Genomic DNA, 20,711 nt, shown 5'->3' with positions numbered 1-20,711 from the left:
AATGTGCTCACCTGTAACACAACATACAAAGCACATACAATGTAACATACAGACAGGTCTCTATTAGGCATAGACAGACAGCATTGAAAAAGCAAAGTAAATAAAGCGATGCATGTAAAACTAGTGCATTATTATAAAGAGTATCAAAAGTAACAAAATTCTATCCATATCAGTTTTTAGCAAACATATTTGTGAACAACAGCGGTGCTCAAAGGAAATGTTGCTCATTGTGGATGTATATATGTATTTATATATATGATGCACTGCAATCCAGCAAAAACATTAAGTAAACCAAAATGATAAAACAGTGTTCATTTTTAAAAGATTATCTAAAATATGTAAAGTAGAAATGTTTTTTTAAAAAAAGGAAAACTAAAAAAAAGCCCAGATACACTTGAGTGAGTCAGCATATACTGAGTAACCATTAAACATCATTTCTGTGGCAGAATGAAATCGAAAAATGTTTTCTTATCAAGTAAAACTGTCCTTTCCAGTTAGATAAAAACATGACTTAAAATGCACATATGAACACCGCAGCCAGACTTTGGCTGTTTACATGCGAGGAACACCTTTAAGCAAGTCATCAGTGATTCCATGATTTAATCTAGTCCTTGGTGCAGCAAGCATAGAGGGGGAAAAAAATTAAAAACACACATGACCTTTAGCAGAGCAAATATTTCAGATAGGTTTACTCTTTCTGAGGGATGCTTTCTTGATCTTGGCTCATTTTAGATCTCTGTACCCGGATCCCTCAAGAGAGCATATTGGGCCTTGCAAATGAAAAGGAAATGGCAAATCAGTGACATTTCACAGTTGAATTTGTTACCTTTCCGTGATAAAAATGACGAAGAAAAAGGAACAGGCCTGGATTTCATTTTTGAGCCAAGAAATGGCCCCTCTTCTTGATTGCAGAACGCATCAAAGATCTGTTGTATTAATATCACAATCTCCTTTGCTGCAGTTGTTTCAAGCCTCGTCAGATGGCCCAAAGTTGCTACACAGAGCGTTACCCTTCAAGAAAACCCCAGTGGATTAAAAAAAAAAAAAAAAAATACTACAAATGTTGTTTGAAGCTCCCATCTGTCATTGCACGACTCTCTTTTGAAATTCTTTACTTATGACGCGAAACAAAACCACAATGTAAAGGGTTCTCTTCATTTAAACACATTCCACAAAAGCGTCTCCGTTGTCACAATTTCACAGATTGCTCTCCTTCATAAACGTCGGCTGATGTGAAGGCGCGAAACGAAAACAAGTAAATCAAAATTCAAAGTTGCTACCATGTCTTAAAAGTGTCTGGCACAGTGCACTGCGTGGCAATAAATACTGAATATAAATACTTTACATGTACCTGAGCTCAGACTCGTAGCACCATTCAGAGACAGAGCACCAAAAGGGACACGGCAGGTCTCCTGATTCAAAACTCAGAGAAGCCACCACCTTTTTAAGGTTTTTCAGAGTTTTCATAGTGCAAATCTTTTCAGTCTTATCATAACAATGTCCCTCCTGGCCAAAATCTCAGCTGCTGTATTTGACGTTGGCAATAATGCAAGGCTTTGGTAGTGTTGGGGGGTGCTTGGGACTCGGCCTAGAGGAAGAGAAAAGTGGGAAAAAAAGTAAAAAAAAATGTTTCAGCGAGTTAAATATATCTAGGTAAGGTTTGAACCCACCTGTTGGGGTGTGGGATAGGACGTACAGGTCTGGGCACGGCAGGCACAGGACCACAGACGCTAGGAGGTCCTTGGCCTGCGGTTTGGCTCTGCTGAACAGAGGGACTTCGCACCAGTCGAGACCCCCTTGGATCAGCAGGTAGAGGTTTCTGAGGAGGACTGGGCTTCTCCAATTCCTATTAAGGGACAGACACTTTTAAATAATGATGGAAACTCACCACCAGGTGGCACTAACAGTCAGATAATTATAGCCAATGTCTGCTTTTCTTTGAGCTCTTCTTTGAGGCGCCGATGCTGTCTTCTCTAACCAACTAATAACAGGAAAACTATCATGCTGTTTAAATCTTCTCTAGACTACAGAGATCATGATTCATTCCCTACTCTTCTCCTGGGCTAAGGAGACGTTTCCACAAACACCACAGAGAGAAAGGATCAACAGGGATGAACCTCAGACCTCACACACCCACGAAACAGTCTGTCTAAAACCCCGCTCACTTCCTCAGGTGGAGCTCTCACATTTAACAGTGCTTCAAAGCCCGCAGCAGAGAGATTTCACTCATGACTTATGTTCTTTGTTAACATCCTGGTGCTGCCAAACAGCTGCTAAAGATACAGTTGATGAAGCCTGCTGCCAACAGGAATCACTTTGCCATTTAATAGGAGCAGCTGAGAGGGCCTACTTCTTAAAGTAAAAACAGCTAAGAGCTTCTGTACGCCACATTTTGAACAGGTGTATGAGCTTTTATGAAATCGACGGGTGCTTTTTAAAAATTCTCCAGCAGTCAATACTGTATATTATCAATCTGCTTTTTAGAAGATGTTATCATGCACGCTGGATTTTGCTTTGTGTCTCTGTGTGTTTTTTCTGGCATCTTGTGCAATACACAGCATTTGTCACCTATTGTAACTTTCACCTGGAGGACATTTGTTATATGATTAAATCTTTGTTTTCTCACGTTGTTATTCGTTTTTTATGTATATGGTAGTTTCAGCATAAATACATTATTAGATATTTAATGTAAAAAAAGAAATTCGGCAGTATTCCCGGGGTTGCTGGGGTTCAATTATGTTCAGTTTTCTTGATCAATTAGTAACAATGGATGACCTTTATGCTTTTTCCACAGGCAAAGGTGACATTTGCAAACGTTTTCGATAATATTCAATGTTATAGAACCGAAACATAAAAGCAGCCAAGGCTGGAAATGAATGCCGACAATTTCTGTCTGAGATCCAACCTTGTTCATCTGAGCCTGAAAGAATCGTGCACCAATGATCTCCAATCAGTTTCTGTCTTTTTAACAACACTCAAACACTCAAATCATTTAGATTGGCTCTTTTTACTTCTGTCTCTTTGGGCTTGAGTACCTCCAAGAGTACAAATCAAATGAGTTTAAAGTCAAATAAGAATTACTATTTGGCTTTCTGTTCCTCTCAGCTTTGAAACCCTGCAATGCCATAACTAAAGCCCATGCAATAACAGTGGCAATAAGTTTGCCACCCTGTGATATTTGTACATACTTGCTCCTTGCAGTTGCTGGCCTCACACGCTCCCCTCCTGTGAGTCTGGCTCCATTTTTATTATTTATGTCGTGGTTTTTGTTGTAGAGCTCAAGCTTTGCTTGGATGGCGCTAGCTCCTGGGCTAACCTCGTTATTTTATGTGACTGTGCATAACTGTCAGCATGCCTCTGCTTTTATAGCACGCGAAAGAACCATGAAAACAGTCGACATCAAAAAACAGCTATCTGAAAGTGCATCGAACATCATCATTTCCCCGGTTGGGTATTACAGGCCTGGGAAGCGAGTAAAAGCTCCCCAGACACAGTGGTGGCGAAATTACAGTAAGTAACATCATCGAATAAAATGTTTCCAACTGAGGAAACAGGAAATTCACTCACCATGACCATCCTGCAAGAGTTGTGGTGTGATGCACTGTGAAATGACGCCCCTCTGGGTGCGACGTGGATGTGAGGTGGAGGGGCTCGGTGAGGAGGAGGGACTGGGGGTCTCGGTTGCCCAGGGCCAGGGGAGAGGGACACGGTAAGGGAAAGAGGGACTGGGTGGCTAAGGTGAACTGGAGGGCACTGGGGCAGTCTATGCAGGCTGTGGGGAGGGAAGGGGGCCGGTGGGAGACCCGCCTCTGGCCCTCGGTGAGGAGGCTACAGAGAGATTAAAGTTGAAAGAGTTTGTCAGAAGAGAAACCGTCTGCTTCCTATCAGAAACAATCATGATAATCTCCTCCTCTTCCTCTGCTGTCCTTCCTGATGCTTTCAAAGATACATAAATCAAACACTCCCACTTAGTTGCTCTCTATTCCCCTGAGTCGACATCAGGTGACTTTGTAAAGGGAAAAGACCACAACTATCCCATAAGCACTCGCTTGGGACTTCTTAAAAGATGAACACAGCTAAAGAGCCAGAATATGAGTCTTGCTTGATATATAAACCTGTCCAGATGTGCACAGCTTAAACACAATATAAGACATACAAAGGCAGGCACACATGCATTCAGGCGGCAGTTTAATGCAGCTCCCAACAACTGGAAAATGACCTCACCTGCTCTGTGCCTACATCAAACAGCCTTACATCCTCTCTTTTTACCGTTGACCCCAAATGAAAACCACATGCCACTAACTGAAAACACCAATCTCATGGTAATGCACAACAGCTTACTCCACTTGTGTGCCACCCTGCAACACAAAAGGCTCTTCTGACACAGTTTCTCTTATCCTTCAGCAGCCCCTAACTCGATCGATCACGGGTCACTTCCCATTACAAACTAAGTTGGGGCAATAATGTAGGGGGGGTAAAGGCATACAGCGATGTAGGCACACAAGTACAGCAAAATGCGGTTTCTGCCTTGCGATTACGAGCAACAAGATGGCTTTAGAAGTCAACTAAGCAGCTGCATAAACATTCTTCATGTGCAGATGAATCAGTTTCTCTCTTAACAGACAGCTGTTAATGACATGAAATGTATTAGAGTGCCTGAACATGCTGCTCGCCACAGACTCCATTATCACAACCTCCTCTACAAGTCCATATGGAAAAGGATGATTTAATTGGATCTGAATGAGCTGCCATTTGTGTGAAAACAGCACGTCAATCTAGTTGAGAATGATGTGCGCTGTCGAAACAGCTGCGGCATTCCAGGAAAAATAAAACAGCAAGGATAATCTATTGCCGATCATCCCTTTGTCGGAGTCAGATCTATTGGTGTGTTGCGATCGGCCGGTCAAAAGCAGATGCGTGCGATCTAGTGACCTTGAAGATGGTGGCACTGTGAGGCAGTGGCGGTGCCGGTCGGGATGGAGAGGTTAAGCTTGCTGATGGAGGCTGGTTAGGAGCTGTTGGTCCGCTGACTGCGGCGCTTACTGATCTGTAATATAAAGAAGAAATTAAATACTTTATTATATTAATCATACACCAGTTACAATAGTAATATAATTTAAACTGTGCAATCAAAATTAAATTCACCACTGTAATTGGATTCACAGTGTGACCAATCATAAAGACTCGCCCGCTCAATGGCACCTGTTGTTTTCATTTACGGACCTTGATCTGTTACAAAAAAGATGCATTATATCTAGAAATCATTCCACTATTACAGTCTGAAAACACACCTGATCTTCTCTATTGGATTTTTTTTGCTTGTAAATAGAAGTCTCAGTAGAGTTTTTCTCTTGATGCACATGGTCAGACCGGCACCCAGGACGACGAGTAGAGCCACCAGAATGCCCACTGTCAGATTCCCATTGTCTGCTCAGAAACACACACAAAAGTTTTGGGAGTATTCTCCAAGTTTATTCCATTATTACTTCAGAATTTCAGGATTTCTCACATACCTGAAATGCAATAAATCACTCCTGTGGTGTAACAGCTACTGACTTACCTGCTTGCCTGATCGGACCACTGTCCACACTCCCACCGAAACCTGCCTTGTCACAGAAGGGAGGCGCCCAGTGAGCCTCACAGTGACAGTTCTTGTTGTTATTGCACACCTACAGTAGATTAAAAGGACAGTTAATTATTATATGAGACCAAGCGCCCCCCCTATTTTTAACACCTTTTACACTCCATACATTTATTATGCTGCTTAAATTTAATAGGTCACAAATGAGTTATGTTTATGCAAAGGGATGCAGAGTGATTCAATACAATATCATAGTAAATTTCTCAATGTTAAAAAAAAATATCTCAGAAATTAGAAACTGAGTTGCCGAAAAAAGTAGTAAATTTTCATTTACTTCACAGCAAAGTAACAATTTCTCAAATTTAATACGATAGAATAAGTGAATGTGGGATTTTTGCTTGAGATATAAAGTGGCAGAAATAAGCTTCCTCTGAAGGGTGTCTGAGCTCGCCCTTAAGAGATAGGGTAAGGAGCTCAGTCGTTCGGGAGGGGCTCAAAGTAGAACTGCTGTTCCTCTGCATTAAAATTAGCCGGCTGAAGAGGTCTGGGCATTTATCTAAGATGCCTTCTAGACATCTCCTAGGTGAAGTGTTTCGTGGAGATTCGGGACACACTGGAGAGATTACATCTCTCTGCTGGCGTGTGAATGCCTACTGAAAGAACTGCAGGTAATGGCCAGGCAGAGGGAAGTCTGGGCAGATCTGCTAAAACCGATGCCCTCCTACACCCATGACCCAAATAAGCAGTCGAAAACTGATGAATGAACAGATGATAAAATCATTTCCATTCTTTATGTGCCGCATGAAGCAGACAGAATCGAACAACAGCCAGCCCTGCTAGGCTCCGCGTAGCAAAAATGTCTGGTATAAAATTCAGAGCAGACCCTTTCTCCTAAACCACATTTTTATAATCTCTCTCTCCCTCTTCCTGTCGTGCAGGAATGGTGAAGTCTAAGAGGATTCCCTATCTGAGTAATATGGAACAGGTGAGGGCCTCTCTCCAAGGCAACATCTTGATCTAATCTGTACATGCAGAGGTGCCCTGTCTCTTTTTATTTCAGCAAGTAAAACATTCCTTAAAATTTCATAGACATGTCTTATGGCGCTACACAAACAAATATCGCTGTATAACACCCGGACACGTTTCACTTTAACAGACAGTCGCAATTCTTTCGTCTGTATGCGTTTGATGAAAGAGCAACTTAAACAGTCACAGTCACAGCCAAAGCCTCTGGGCTTCACCAGGAAATTTAATACTGCAAAGCCATACATTTCATCTCTAACAGGACCACCCGTAGACATTTGATGGGTGGCATTTAAAAAAAATCTAATCTCTATTTTCCCCAGCTCAAAGTCAGTCTGTGTGTCATTGCTCCGAGGGTTTGGCCAAACAAAGCCGGGCCTTCAGATTTCAACAGATTTTTCGGGACAAGGAAGACTGCCTGATGGTATGATGAATGGCCCTTTACGCAGAACAGAAATGAAATCATTATGTCTAATTGATTGAACCTTTCAGCATTCAGAGTGATTGATTGCAAGGCAGTGTAATGGCTCTCTAGCCAGTGTGTACTGGGCATTCTGAACACATTACAGCCCAAATGAGCCGATGAGACGACGGAATACGGTTTGTTTTAGGATTGACAACTATCACATCGTTTTTTTTTTCAAACAGCGAAACAGGATGAAATGTACTGTACTCACCCCTCGACCGCTGCACTTGGCCGAACAATCGTGCACACCAAAAACACTGACGTTCTGGCACTGACGATTCAAACACATCTGAACCAGAAAACGACACGAAAAATCAACAGTGTGAGCTCAAAAACAATGTCAGTAAATTTCCAAACCCTTTCATTTTTAAGGCAAAAACAGATAGATGCGCTATGCCCTTCTGACAGGCACTTCAGCCGTAAATCAGTATAGCATGAAATAAAATGATGTCACCACTGACGGGAATGTATCAGAAATGTATTATATGTTTCCTTAAAGGCACCAGACACAAAGAGAGTATAGCACAGCAGAATGTGAAGATGGGCTTGGCAGCAGCGGGCACAGAATGTAATGCCTTTGCAGATGAGGGCGGAGGGTAGATCCTCCTTAAGAGTCAAGGCTCATAGAGAGCTAAATTAGACTAAATGGACTAACTGTATAGCGAAATGACCAATGGCTAGATTGATGAACACTAGGAGATGCCAAATAGACTGAATAATGTTAAGTCAGTTAAGAGTCTGAGCCAGTGCAAGTCTGAAATGACAAAAGGACACGGCTTAAAGAACTCCTCAAAACATCTTAGTCATGGCCTTTCACTCCAAATCCCTTCTCCGCTCTTATTTCTCAGCAATAAGTTTTGTGTTTATATTGACTTGGTTTAGCATTGGTGCTATTACTTTCATATTTGTTTTTGTTGTTATGATTTTGAACCACGTTTTCTCTGTTTTTGTCTCTGTCTGTAGTTACAACCCAAATCAGGGACTGCAACCTTTCTAGGCACTCTTCCGAATTATACATCCAAAGAATTGGGACACAGATTCAGTGTGCTTCCTGTGTTTTACTACAAGCCACTTCCTGTTTTATTTTGGTAACCGTTTTCCATGTATGTCTTTTGTGCTTTTTTTACAGCATGTTTTTGTTGGATGGAGTTCTCCACCCTGACTGGAAGTTAATAAGCACTTCTCCTTTTCCTTTTTTGGTATGTACCTTAACGCATACATTTTTAGGACAGTGGACCAACTGTTTTTCACATTCAGTGGTTTGATTTGATGTTATTTCATTCCTTGATTACAATGATGATGTTTAATATAAAAGAAAACCACCCTCTCTTTCATTTATAACTGTTCATTAAAAGATCTATCAGTTCTTTCACTGGATAAAGCAAGCCATTTTAGTTCCTTTCCCCCTTTATATAGGCTACATTCTTCTGATTGACTGGTCATCACAAACAGAAGGTCTGAACAGCAGGTAGGTGGGAGTGCTGTGCCCTTGAGATGAGAGTAGACAACCTGTCTGAAACTAATCTTTTAGAGCCTTCAGAAGTCTGAAATGTTGGCCCATAGGAATTATCTGCACATATGCTGACCTCATTATTAAACATGAGGATCCATTGTTGCAACAGTATATATGAAAAGCACAATAGGCATCTTTCATGAACTGCTCATAGAAATAGCTACATCTACTTAATCATAACTGATAAATGTAATGAGACTGAAAGCACAAGCCCTAGCTCTCACCATTTCATCTCCACACTTGGTTCCCGTCAGGACCAAGCCAGGATCAGGCATGTCATCACCCAAGTAGACATGCGTACCTCGGCACAGTATTCTTCCCCCTTCCTGAAGGGGTATGTTGGTTTCAATTGAAACAGCGTTGGTGCCAATTACTGGGCGATTAGCTCCTCCTTGACACTGGATTTTGCCACATTTTGCATCTCTGTAAACAAACACCAAAGGGAATAACAATACAATAATTAAATTACATGTCACTGTTTTGTGGATACGAGGAGCTTTATTTTCATTTTCATCTTTCTCCTTCTGTCCAATTAAAGAAACTGAAGAACAGGCAGCTCGTTTACGCCGTTTCCAGATCACAACTGAGATTTTAGAGACAGAACTTGTTGCATTACATCAAATGACTCAGCAACCCTCAATTAGGACTCCAACTAATGATTATTTTCTATCATCTAATGAATCAGCTACTTGGGGAAAATAAAGCTTCACAAAACTGAGAAACCAATCTGGCATTTTTGCTTTATTTTTCTTAACTACTGAGAAAACTGTGTCAGCCTCATTCAGTCACACAGAGTGGTGCCTAGCATTGAAAAAGTGCTCCTATTTCAATGAGTTATATGCATTTTTTTTATACAATAGGTACAATATGCTTTATGTTTCTAACTGCATTCCATAAATCACATGCTATTGAATACATTCACTAGTTTCTATGGCGACATCAGGACTTACCGCACTTCACATTTGGCAAAGGAGCCTTTTGTGTCCTTGCCACAGTTGCCATAAGGGTCTCCTGCTGAGTTGACCCTTTCAAAGCAGATGCCTGGAGCTGGCTTGGCTCCTGCAAGATGCGTTAAACACATAAAAAGAAAATAATCGCAACAATTGTTGAACTGTTGAGTGTGATGCAGCAAGGGGGATTTTTCACGTACCGTGGCCCCACAGTGTTATGCACTGCTGTTCATGAGTCTGACAAATGCCATTATAACAGTAGCCGTCCACGTTGTGGCAGCCATGGCCATCATGAAGGTAGACGTTGGAGGGACAGTGAGGACTGGTACCGGTGCAAAACTCAGGCAGATCACAAGAGTTGCTGGATTCACGGCACAGTGTGCCTGATGGCTTCAGCTACACGACAACAAAGACAAAGACCCACAGTGAAGCCCAGAGAAATGTGAATTACGCCAAAAAATACATTTCTACCACATCGAATTAAAGGATGTCAAATCAAGTTAATCAGAGAAATAACTTTTTTGTAAGATGTCTGTAAAAATACTTTGTACTGAAATACTATAACACATATTACCTGACAGTCCTGGCAGCACTGTCCATGTGCACAAACAGCATCTCCTTTCAGAGTGCAGGTGGTGGCATTGCAGCAGGGATTCATACATTCCTTCCAATGGAAAAGAATAGTAAAAGAAGACAAGCAGAGAAAGGAAAAGTAAGTAAGAGGGAACAAAAGTGAAGAAGAATTAACTCAGCACAAAGAGATCATATTTCACCCCAGAGCAAAAACTCAAATTTTGTTATCAGAGGGGATGCAGCCCTAGCAGGACTGTGTAACGTAGCAACTAAAAAACCTGACGGAAGAAAGGAAACAGCAATTTCTAGGTTTCGAAAAACAACATTTCCATCTGACAGGATTTTTTCAGACCCCAGAAACCATGTTGAACTCAATAGTAAAATGAACAGGAGAGAATGATAAATGGCCTGTATTTGTATAGCGCTTTTACTAGTCCCTAAGGACCCCAAAGCGCTTTACACAACCAGTCAGCCACCCATTCACACACACGTTCACACACTGGTGATGGCAAGCTACATTGTAGCCACAGCCACCCTGGGGCACACTGACAGAGGCGAGGCTACCTCTGACCACCACCAGTAGGCAATGGGTGAAGTGTCTTGCCCAAGGACACAACGACCAAGACTGTCCAAGCCGGGGCTCGAACCGGCAACCTTCCAAGTACAAGGCAAACTCCCAACTCTTGAGCCACAATCGCCCCATTCACTGAGAAAAGAAAAGGACACACCCTGCAGAAACCCTAAATAAGCAAGCAAATGCCAAAATACTTTTTTAAGTTAGCATAACGCTCAAGAATCCAACTAAGACAATGTCTGAGGAGAGAACAAAGAAAGATTTAAGTTTAAATGAATGAAACTTTAGATTATATAAACACAGATGGTGCTACTTTACAAGCAAATTGTAAAAGACTGATTTACACAACACTTCCTCAGCTAATAACTCCACTTCAGTGCAGGCAGGTGTGACAATAGCAATCAAAAACTTAACCCACACTCTGCTGCCATAATATAAGGCTCACTCAGGTATTCTTCGTATTTTCAGATGCAATTCTTCTGAATACAAATGTAAGCAATCTACAGTAATTACTTTGCTTACTAAACTGGTTCGATAATTTAAATAGGCAAAGGTTATCTTAATTTATATACAACTATTTGGAATATTTAAGTGAAACTTCAGCAATCAACATTCCAAACTGCTCACTTTTCAGCTTGAGTAAAAAAAACAAACAATCAGGTACATATTTAATATTGATAAGCCGAGCACTTCCGCAAGGAATCTATAGCAGCCTTAACTCTTCTGGGAAGGCTTGGCTTTCCACAATGTTTAGGAGTGTGTTCATGTGAATTTTTGACCATTCCTCTAAAAGCCTCTCCTCTATTTCATCCCAAAGCTGTTCTTTTGGATTGAAGTCAGGACTCTGTGCAGTCCAGTCAAGTTCTTCCACACCAAACTTCCTCATCCATGTTGCTATGGACGTTTGCTTTGTGCACTGGTGCACGGTCATGTTGGAACAGAGAGGGGCTGTCCCCAAACTGTTCACACACTACACTGTTCTTGAGCTAATCTGAAGGCCACGTGAAGTTTGGAGGTCTGTAGCTATTAACTCTGTGGAAACTTCACTGACAAATCCACTGACCCCGCTTTGTGACTTTACTTGGCTTACCATTTTATGACTGAGTTGCTGTCATTCCCTGTCACTTCCACTTTGTTATAATTCCACTATTAGTTGACTGTGGATATTTAGTAGTGAGCACATTTCACGCCTGGACTTGTTGCACAGGTGGCATCCTATCACGGTGCCATGCTGGAATTCACTGAGCACCTGAGAGAGTACCTGCCTGGGTACTTGATTTTATACACCTGTGGCCATGGAAAGGATTGGAACACCTCAATTCAATGGTTTGGATGGGTGAGTTAATACTTTTAGTAATAACGATTATGGTTTAGAAAAATTAAACTCCATTTGACAACTTTTGTGAGGGCTGAGGCATTTCGGTGAAGACTGTAAAACATCCTGAACATGAGGTGTTCTGGACCTCCACTAGGAGGAGGTCCCAGGGCAGACCCAGGATATATCAGAGATATCAAACCTATTAGTGTTCCCCTGGAAAAGCTGCAGGTGCTGGCCAGGGACAGAGAAATAAGGGTGTAACCCCAGACATAAAGCAGAAAATCGATGGATGGATGGTTGGATGGACTAGAAAACATTTGTGGCATGGTTGTGATAGATCACAGCGTTGTGGAAATATAACCTCACTTTAATTCACATTTAAAACAATTTTGTGAGCTTTTGAAAAAAATGTATGCCAAAAGGAGATTTAAGCTCAGCATACAAATATGCTCTTTTTTTTAAACTATGGTTATAAATTTACAGGCATCTCCAACTTTGTCCAGTTTCCCAAGAACGTTCCAGGTGCAGATGTGGAGGCTGATGAAAAAAATGAGGGGACTGTTCCCAATCAGTGCATTAATTTAAAAAAATATTTTAATCACGCACCTTTAGGGGCAGCTATAGATTCCATTCCATTTATCTGAAATAGAGCAGGTGCGAGACTGACATGCTCTGTTTACATTTTTGTCACTCAGCATGCCATCACTTATTTCATTGCTCTGGTTGGTTTAGGTCACTTAGATAGCATCCAGAGGCATTTTGGAGAGAGAAAGGGAGGGCAGATCTACAATAACATTTCCCATCTCACTGTTGAGGACCATCTGTTTCCTGTTAGCCTCTATCGTGACCCATGCACCGCACCAATCAGTAACACTGCTTTCCAATACACATGGAAGCAAGAATTCAATCAAGACTCAGAATATACGATATGCACTGTGTGTGTGTGTGTGTGCATATATGATCTCATGCAGGTTGTCTGGACCCCCGAGGGTCAGCTCTTTTCCTTTTGCCATTATAGTCTGAATATGCAGCAAAAGTTGGGAGGAAGTGGATGGATGGAGCCGGCAGGGGACACAGCTGATGTGATGGGCCTTCCAAAACTTCTTTCAGTCTGAAAACCATTAAGGGCCTTTCCCATGGTCCCTGGGGCCAAAAAGAGGCAGAGAAGTCACGCTGAAAAGAAGTAGCCAGTGATTGTGAGGAGCAGGACCCAGAGTTTTTAATGAGGCTTTTTAATGGCGGAGAGGGGTGCTGGCTGAGAACTCTGATCTGGCGTGAGTTGGCATGACTCTGCTCAGTTTTGTGGAGAGCTTTATTATTGTTGCTGGCTCAGGTCAGCGGAGCTTATGTTAGCTCTTTGTTTTTAAGGACAAGGCCACTTTCAGTCTGACCCTGACTGAAACTTGAGCAGCTCACAAAAGGACTCGTGGGGCGTAAAAGCATAAACAAATTACAAAAGACAACAAGGCGTTCTCTCATTTAGGCTATTATGTAATTCCAAATATCCCTCTAAATCACAATAGATGTCGCCTTCATATTTCATAATTCGATAAGCAGCTCGCCTCCGCTAATTGTCAGCCGAATCACGATTATCTGTTTTATCATCCTGCAGTTGTAACAGTTGGCAACATGCACTACCATTAAATATGTGCATGCCAATGCAGATTCATTTAAATAATTCACTAGTTGACAGTGTGAAACTGTCAGCAGTGCTTCCTCTCAGTGTACTGTATCACAATTAGACATCAACCCTCGCGCACATGTCTTCTTTCCACTGATTGAATTAATCCATACTCATATCTTTAACCTAATTATCAGAAGAATGTGTTTGCAATACAAAAGCTTTGTGCCATTAGATTTGAAGCTGAGGCGAACTACTAGTGTCAGGGCAGCACGCCCCTCTAGCATGTCTCCTTATTTAATTTGCTGTAGAATGGAAAACATAATTAACAATGATTTATGAGTAGCAGCTAAGAGTTTTTGGCAAAAGCTGCAAGAGACCTGAAAATAAAAACATTTGTTATTTTTTTCATTATGACCTACAGCACCCTCACCTCCAGTTCTCCACAGTCACACTCCTCTCCCTCCTCCACATAGCCGTTGCCACATTTCTGCCCACCATACAGCACTTTGACCTCTGGCATATTGAAGAGACACATTCCAACGCCTTTTTCGAAACTAGCCGTGAGGTCCTTCCTGCTGCAGCTGCTGAACACCGTAGGAAAAGGATACCTGCGAGTGAAGGAAATGTTACGTGAGTCACACAAATAGAGAGAGCGCAAGAAGACAACTGAGATCCCCCCACGAGAGCCCTCTTTAGTCTAATGTAATCAGGGCTAATTGCTGCTAATCACAAAATCAATTAACCACTAGAGCTCAGCGAGCTCTCCAAAGTTCCATCGGCATATGAACAGCACAGGGCCCCTGTGACTTCTCTCTCCATGGAGAGTGGGAGATCTGATTAGACATATTTTATGAGAAAAGGATCATGAACACTCAACCCAAAAAGTGCTTCCTCTGCAAGACGTACAACACCCATAAATTTAGGAGAAATAGGGGATTGTGTGTTTTTAATATTGTTTTTGGAACAGAGAGAGAGGGTGGTCTGCTCCGTGGGGAAAGCACTCAGCCCAAGGCTGTGTCTGCCAAAAGCTTTGTTAAAGACCTCATGTGGCTTTATTGAGCTTTTCTGTGATAATATAGTGCCTTAGATGACAGCGTCTGTGTAAAATGTGCATGAATAAGTCCAGATTGTATCTCATTCTTTGTGACTCCTGATACAAAAGCACCATATGAGATTTTTAATACTCCACTGACACAATAAAACTCAGCACAAAGCTGGAATGGATGAATATATACGTAATCTTCAAACTTATATCAGCGCTGTGCTTCGTAGATAAGTACATGCATGAGACAATTCGTGGATGATTTGATACCCAAATGTCTCGTTCAACCGGTGTGATGAAGGACCCTTGAATTTTTTTTTAAACGTACATTCTCATCAGGGCCCCTTGACTCTGGAGAGACCCGCCTGAGATAAGCAGATAAGTCTCACTGAATAAGTGACCTCTTTAAAAATCACTTCCTCTTTTATGTGAAGCCATCTCTCATAGTCTCAGTTTTCCATTATTCTCTTATCGTTGTCTTTCTTCATTGTTTATTGTTTCTGCTCTACTGCTTTTATTCTTTTATTGATATTTATTATTTAAATTGTCATCTTGTGTCTTGCATTTTGCACCTATCCCCGCCAACTTCACCGTAGATTTATCTTGTTTTGTTGGACCTTAATGATCGGCTTTATTCTGCTTTCTTGCTAGTCTGTAAAAGCCCTTTTGAAAAAGGGTGTAATTTAAATAAAATGTATTATTATCATGCCATTTTATTATTTATGCCATCAACACTAATGCTGACCCTTTACTACCTCTGCCACCCACGTGCCTGTTCGTGCCTGTGGCTTTAAAAGCGTGATTTTCTTTCCTTTGCATGGGAAAGAGAGACCTTTTCTACCATATAAAACACATCTATCTTGAACCTGGCCACAGCAGCAACGTGCTCAACAACCGAATATTATAGACACAGTCAAACATGAGATCCAGACTGGTAAAACTTTACTGGCATTAATTTGATGATATTTTTATGTATTTTTGTAAGGTTTTTCTGGTGGATTTTTGACAGGAAATGTCACAACTGCAAACAACCCACAATTCTTCACTTCGCTGAGGTCAGTATGAATGTAGTAGAGCTGTTGAGACCCACTGGCTGTATTGCACACAAGCTATAAAACACTTACTCTTTTGAATCTTTGACTTCTGAGAAGGAGAAACGTCTGTGTAACTTAATGCTGGCAACTCTTTCAAACTGTGTTTCCCTCTGATTGGGTTTTCACATCTAATACAGCTCTAAATATGTCATGACACTTTGTGAATGTTTGGCACGGCCTCATTCTTGGCTTGTCTTTGATTTCCAACATGTGCGGAGGCGGCTTACATCACCCCTCGCTGCTGACCCCCCCACCCCGTTCGCAGGTTGCATTAGGTAAAAGTGGGTTACCTTGAAGCAGATCTCCAGACATTCTGGATTAAAGCAAAAGATCAGAGTGGCTTTGTAATGAAATGAAATGGTGAAAGGAAATAGCAGTAAAGACAGCTGTAGTAATAACCGTAATTGTGGCCTCTTTCCCCCTCCTCCTCCTCTCTGATCAACAGCTGTCAAGACTGCTGTTCAACAAGCAGGGCACTTCCTTAGCAACTGCTGTTGTTGATTTCCTCCTTGCCCCCAAAGCCTGAGCCAAAATTGCCCGTTGAAAAGTTGAACCCCCTCCTTCGTTGCATTCATTCAGTTTCCATGAACTCAGCCCTGCTCTTCAATTACCAGCCTGTGCAATGCATGACAAAACTCTCACGTCTGTCTTTTTTTCTTTTTGTAACTCTTGAGATACATGAGCTGCTCGGGGATCCAGCTGTTCTTTATGAGAGGCAATACACAAATAATTGGTATAGCCTAACAATCTGGAGGTAGGAGGAGGAATAATGACTGTGAAAAGGCAGAGGCACCAATGATTTACAGTGGATGGCATTTAGCAGCTGCAGTCCTCAGGGCTAGCAGGCCATTGCCAAGGCCAGTAATGGCTGGCACATCTGGTGCATACGGTGAACTGGAAATGCTGAAGACAACCACTCATCGTCTCGGCCAAAAGACCCAGTTTGACTCAATCTTGTTCTCAGCTGATCTCATTCTTGTCTTGGTTTAAGTCGAATTGCCTTGCCTTTACAACAAATCTTTGTTCCGTCTTATCGAACTCAATGTTTCCCACTCATGCTCTAATTCCAGTATAGATTCCAGTATAGATGTTGTGCTCTCTGGTTCATCTCCGACTTATAGTCAGTGTTTGACAGTTGGCTCCTAAGCTTCAGAGGTCCAGCATTTGATGGTTGAAAGAGAGTACAAAACATCGATGCAAATGGAGAGAGCGGGGATCGGTCTATGATAAGGAATAATTTCCAGGTTTATCAGGACTTAATGATCTGCACAGTGCAAAATACAGAGCTGGAAGCTTTGCTGCAACAACAAGGTAGATAAAATGTGACATTTGTTTGTGTTTGTTTGTTTTGTTTGAAGAGGTGAAAGAAGTAAGTAATCTTTAAAGGAAGATATATCTGACAAAATGTCCTGCCTCCCTACATATTTCTTATTAAAACATAAAATAACCAACACACGAGCGTCATCTCAGTATGAGCGTTTGCTGTAAACTATGACCTTAAAGCCAAACTCTATTATACCAGTGATTAGTTGCAAAGTATCACATTAAAATTCAGAGAGCCGTTAGACCCAAATTTAGCTCAGCGGGGCTTTTTCCTCACAGCCTTTCCGTCCTTGCAGTTCAGATCACAAAAATTCAATTTATACTGCATCTTTTCAGCCACGAAACAGCGATGAGGTTATGAATCAGATCTTCTGCAATATCCAGTGAGAATATTTTTAAAAATACCAAATTAGCCATTTACTGACATTTTGGAAGACCTAATGTTCTGGCACAATTGTGAACAAAGAAAATTTGAACCTGAACATGACAACTGACGAACAAAACGACTGCTGCTTCACCAGATATTTCATATGGACTTTTACAGATTCCTTAATGCAAGTAGAGCCCGAGCTCTAATTAAACAAGGCGCACTAGTGAGTTCCTGTTCATCAGTGGGGCATGAGTCACATTTCCATGGCGTGCCTTTGACTCACTTTCTGTGATTTCTAATTATTTAATGACAAAACATATATATCAGCTTTGTATTACAGTCATTTTGCAACACACTCTCTTTCAGAACATACCAAGGACATGCATGCCCATCAACTTAAATGGCAAGCTTACACATGCAGTGTGGTACACATTTAAAGCAAATTAATGGCTTTCTGATTCATTAGAAATACTGAATTTACTGTTTAATGCTTTGGCATTGTTACAATTTCTTCTGCAAATCAAGATAGTAGACATAATTTGAAAAAAAGAGCTTGTTAAAAAACAGCTAATATGTTTTAGCTAGAATGACATGTCAGTTTTTCTAAAATTATGAGAATCATTAATCGTTTTTATTTTTGAAAACCAAGACGCTCTATCCCATTTTGATTCGAGCCAAGCTGCTGTTCAGTCAGAATGTAGTCTATACTCTCTTTTTTCATTCTCATGTCCTGCACACCCTGCTGTATGTTTTATGAGCTCAACATCTTACTTTATGGCCCTTGCAATAAACAGCTTCCATCCAGAAAGCTGCACTTTCTGAATGAAAGCACAAAAACCGGTCAATAAACAGTAAACCAGATCATCAAACTTGGAGCTCGGACACAACGGAATAAAACAAAAGAGGACCGGAAGACTAATGCACAACCGTAGTTTCTGCATTAGTCTTTCAAAAACATGGATTTCTCATGTTTGTGCACACACGCACGTGCTCATGTGTCCACAAAAGAGCGATGAGCTCATTTGCTGTGTTTGTGTTTGTGCGTTTGTCGAGGAGATACAATCTCAAAGGATGAGAAATACCAGCGTGTTCTCATTTAGAGCTAATGGGTGGATGCAGAGATGGATAGAGAGGAGGACGCAACAAATGGCCTTGACCAGTGTGAACAGGAAACAAGCAGTCCTCTGTGCAGATGTGTAGTTGGCACTGGGTCAGCTTGCAGTTTTATTGCCCGCCCCCTATCATCTACCCCACAAACACTCTCTACCCCACAGTAACAATGACAAACTGGATCTCATTATCTCCTTTGCCTTATTCCTGGAGCCACAGCAAGGCCAGGAGAGTTTGAAGGGCGCCTGTATATAAGCAACAATGTTTCTGTGAACCTACAATTACTCTGTGCTATTTGACTAAAACAAAAGAGAAAAAATGGTACTCGTGATTGACTGAGTGTAGGCGAGCCTTGCCAGTACTTTCAATTACAGAATGGAGGGGCTGATAATCAGACAGGCATTTGTGCCAGTTCTTTCCAGCGCAGGCCTTGAGTAGAGGTGTGTATGATAAAACGGTTTAGTACAAATATCTGATTTTCTCTCTAAAAAGAAAAACAGAATTCGGGTAATTTAGTAGTGCTTTTAAGCAACTGCAGGGCCTTGAACTGGACCCATGGGGGAAACTTTATGGTACTGACCTGGAATAAATAAAGAGGCAGAATGAGAGAATGTAGTTCCTAAACATCCTTATTTAAATGTATTGGTTCCTTAATCCAGGATTAAAAAGCAGGGCAGAAATATTGAGCAAAGAGGAGGAGTAGAGGGGATTATTTTTAAAACCAAGGACTAAATAATTTATTTCTTTTGTCTGCTATAATAAAAAAAAGAAAAGAAAACAGTCTCCGTGGAGAAAAACATGCTAAATATTCATGTATTATTTAATTTGCCTTTATTTAAAGTGTGGCACAAACACCTTTTTTCACATTCAGAGAGGTTCATCATTGCTGCATGCAACTTGAGATTCAAACAGTAAGGAGAAGGTGGTGGATTTTGCCTACATTAAAACTACCGTTTTCAGGGGTCTTCAATTATTTACTTGGGGCTGCTAAGAGATTTTCCAGCATTAAAGTTGCATGTATATCAAAGAATAGCGTCACTGTAACTGTCTGTGAAAAGGGGAGAGGCAGACGACAAGTGGCGGAGAGCAAAGGAAACACAAAACCATTTTATTTCTTCTTCAACAAACATTTCTTTCCCTTTTTAATATATTCACTCTGTTGCCATAATTGGCAAAGACCTTGACCAGGAATACCCTCAATCAGAGTATAATGTAAGTCTACACTTCTTACGACTCGGTTGTTTTCTAAGTCTATAATAAGGAATACTCTTATGGTGTTTTTCATGGGCTTGGGCCAAACCAAATAGAGAGGGATGTTTCCAGCATAAACACCAGTCGGAGGCTCCCACAGACCACAAGGCCTTGGCTGAAACAGACACCCCAATGTTTCTACTCAGAAAGTCCTCTGCATCTGCTGGGACTACTATAAGATGTCAAGACTATGGTGAGCAATTAGATGTAATTGAGCTGTTGAATTTTAAGCCATTTTGTCACTCAGATACTCTTAATGAGCAACTTTCTTGTTTCCACATGTACAGTACACATCTTTAGTCTGCAAGACATCATCTGCATTATGTCAGGGAATAAGTCAGTCAGTGTCTTGTGCTGTCACGGCCATGCACTGCCACTGAACTACTGGCTTCCCATTTGGAGTGAGTCATATTGCCTTGGGGCATTAGCACAGCTGTTGAATCTGCCATAAACCCAATGGCCCAACAGTTAATTGGCATAATTTGCTTACTGCTCAGCAAACAATAAATTACAAGGGAAGAGCATGTGGAATTATGTTTACATAAGATCGCAATCAGGGTTTTTTGATGACACTTACTGTACTTAATGAGTACATTAATTTAAATTAGTGATAGTTTTATATTAGAATGATGTATTTTAGATGTGTGCGTGCGTTTTTAAGGGTGGTGCTGAAACTGTGACTCACCCAGTGGAGGGAGTCATGATGCAGCCTCCACGATCCACAGTCACTCTACAGCCGCACCCTCGTTCTGGCGTGTCATGGTTCATCCCAAAGTTGTGTCCAAGCTCGTGGGCCAGAGTGACTGCAGCACCCAGGGGGTTGTCTGAATGGTCCTGCAAAAGAGATCAATCACAAAACGTGCCGCCTTACCTCATCTCCCCTCAAACCTCTTTACCTC

General features: G+C 41.4%; 1 protein-coding gene across 2 annotated transcripts in view; it reads right to left on the bottom strand.

The window, feature by feature from the left end:
• Positions 1–1,039: 1,039 nt before the first annotated feature.
• adam12a (ADAM metallopeptidase domain 12a) overlaps positions 1,040–20,711 on the bottom strand; it is a 79,134-nt gene continuing 59,462 nt past the window's right edge. Inside the window, exons 11-23 of one of the 2 annotated variants that reach the window (XM_085169969.1) lie at positions 20,498–20,646; positions 14,053–14,230; positions 10,108–10,197; positions 9,734–9,929; positions 9,534–9,642; positions 8,808–9,006; positions 7,282–7,359; positions 5,561–5,669; positions 5,292–5,430; positions 4,933–5,047; positions 3,568–3,828; positions 1,671–1,846; positions 1,040–1,588 (exon numbers count right to left, since the gene is read on the bottom strand). In XM_085169969.1, the coding sequence (XP_085026095.1) occupies positions 1,519–1,588; positions 1,671–1,846; positions 3,568–3,828; positions 4,933–5,047; positions 5,292–5,430; positions 5,561–5,669; positions 7,282–7,359; positions 8,808–9,006; positions 9,534–9,642; positions 9,734–9,929; positions 10,108–10,197; positions 14,053–14,230; positions 20,498–20,646 (1,869 nt within the window). In that variant the 3' untranslated portion in view covers positions 1,040–1,518. The remainder of the gene's footprint in view (positions 1,589–1,670; positions 1,847–3,567; positions 3,829–4,932; positions 5,048–5,291; positions 5,431–5,560; positions 5,670–7,281; positions 7,360–8,807; positions 9,007–9,533; positions 9,643–9,733; positions 9,930–10,107; positions 10,198–14,052; positions 14,231–20,497; positions 20,647–20,711) is intronic. The other variant, XM_085169970.1, reaches the window with a different exon arrangement.

This window comes from Neolamprologus multifasciatus, chromosome 8 (assembly GCF_963576455.1).
Source record: "Neolamprologus multifasciatus chromosome 8, fNeoMul1.2, whole genome shotgun sequence".
NCBI classification, from domain to species: domain Eukaryota; kingdom Metazoa; phylum Chordata; class Actinopteri; order Cichliformes; family Cichlidae; genus Neolamprologus; species Neolamprologus multifasciatus.
The sequence above is the reverse complement of the archived record's forward strand: the minus strand, read 5'-3'. Positions and strand labels throughout refer to the sequence as shown.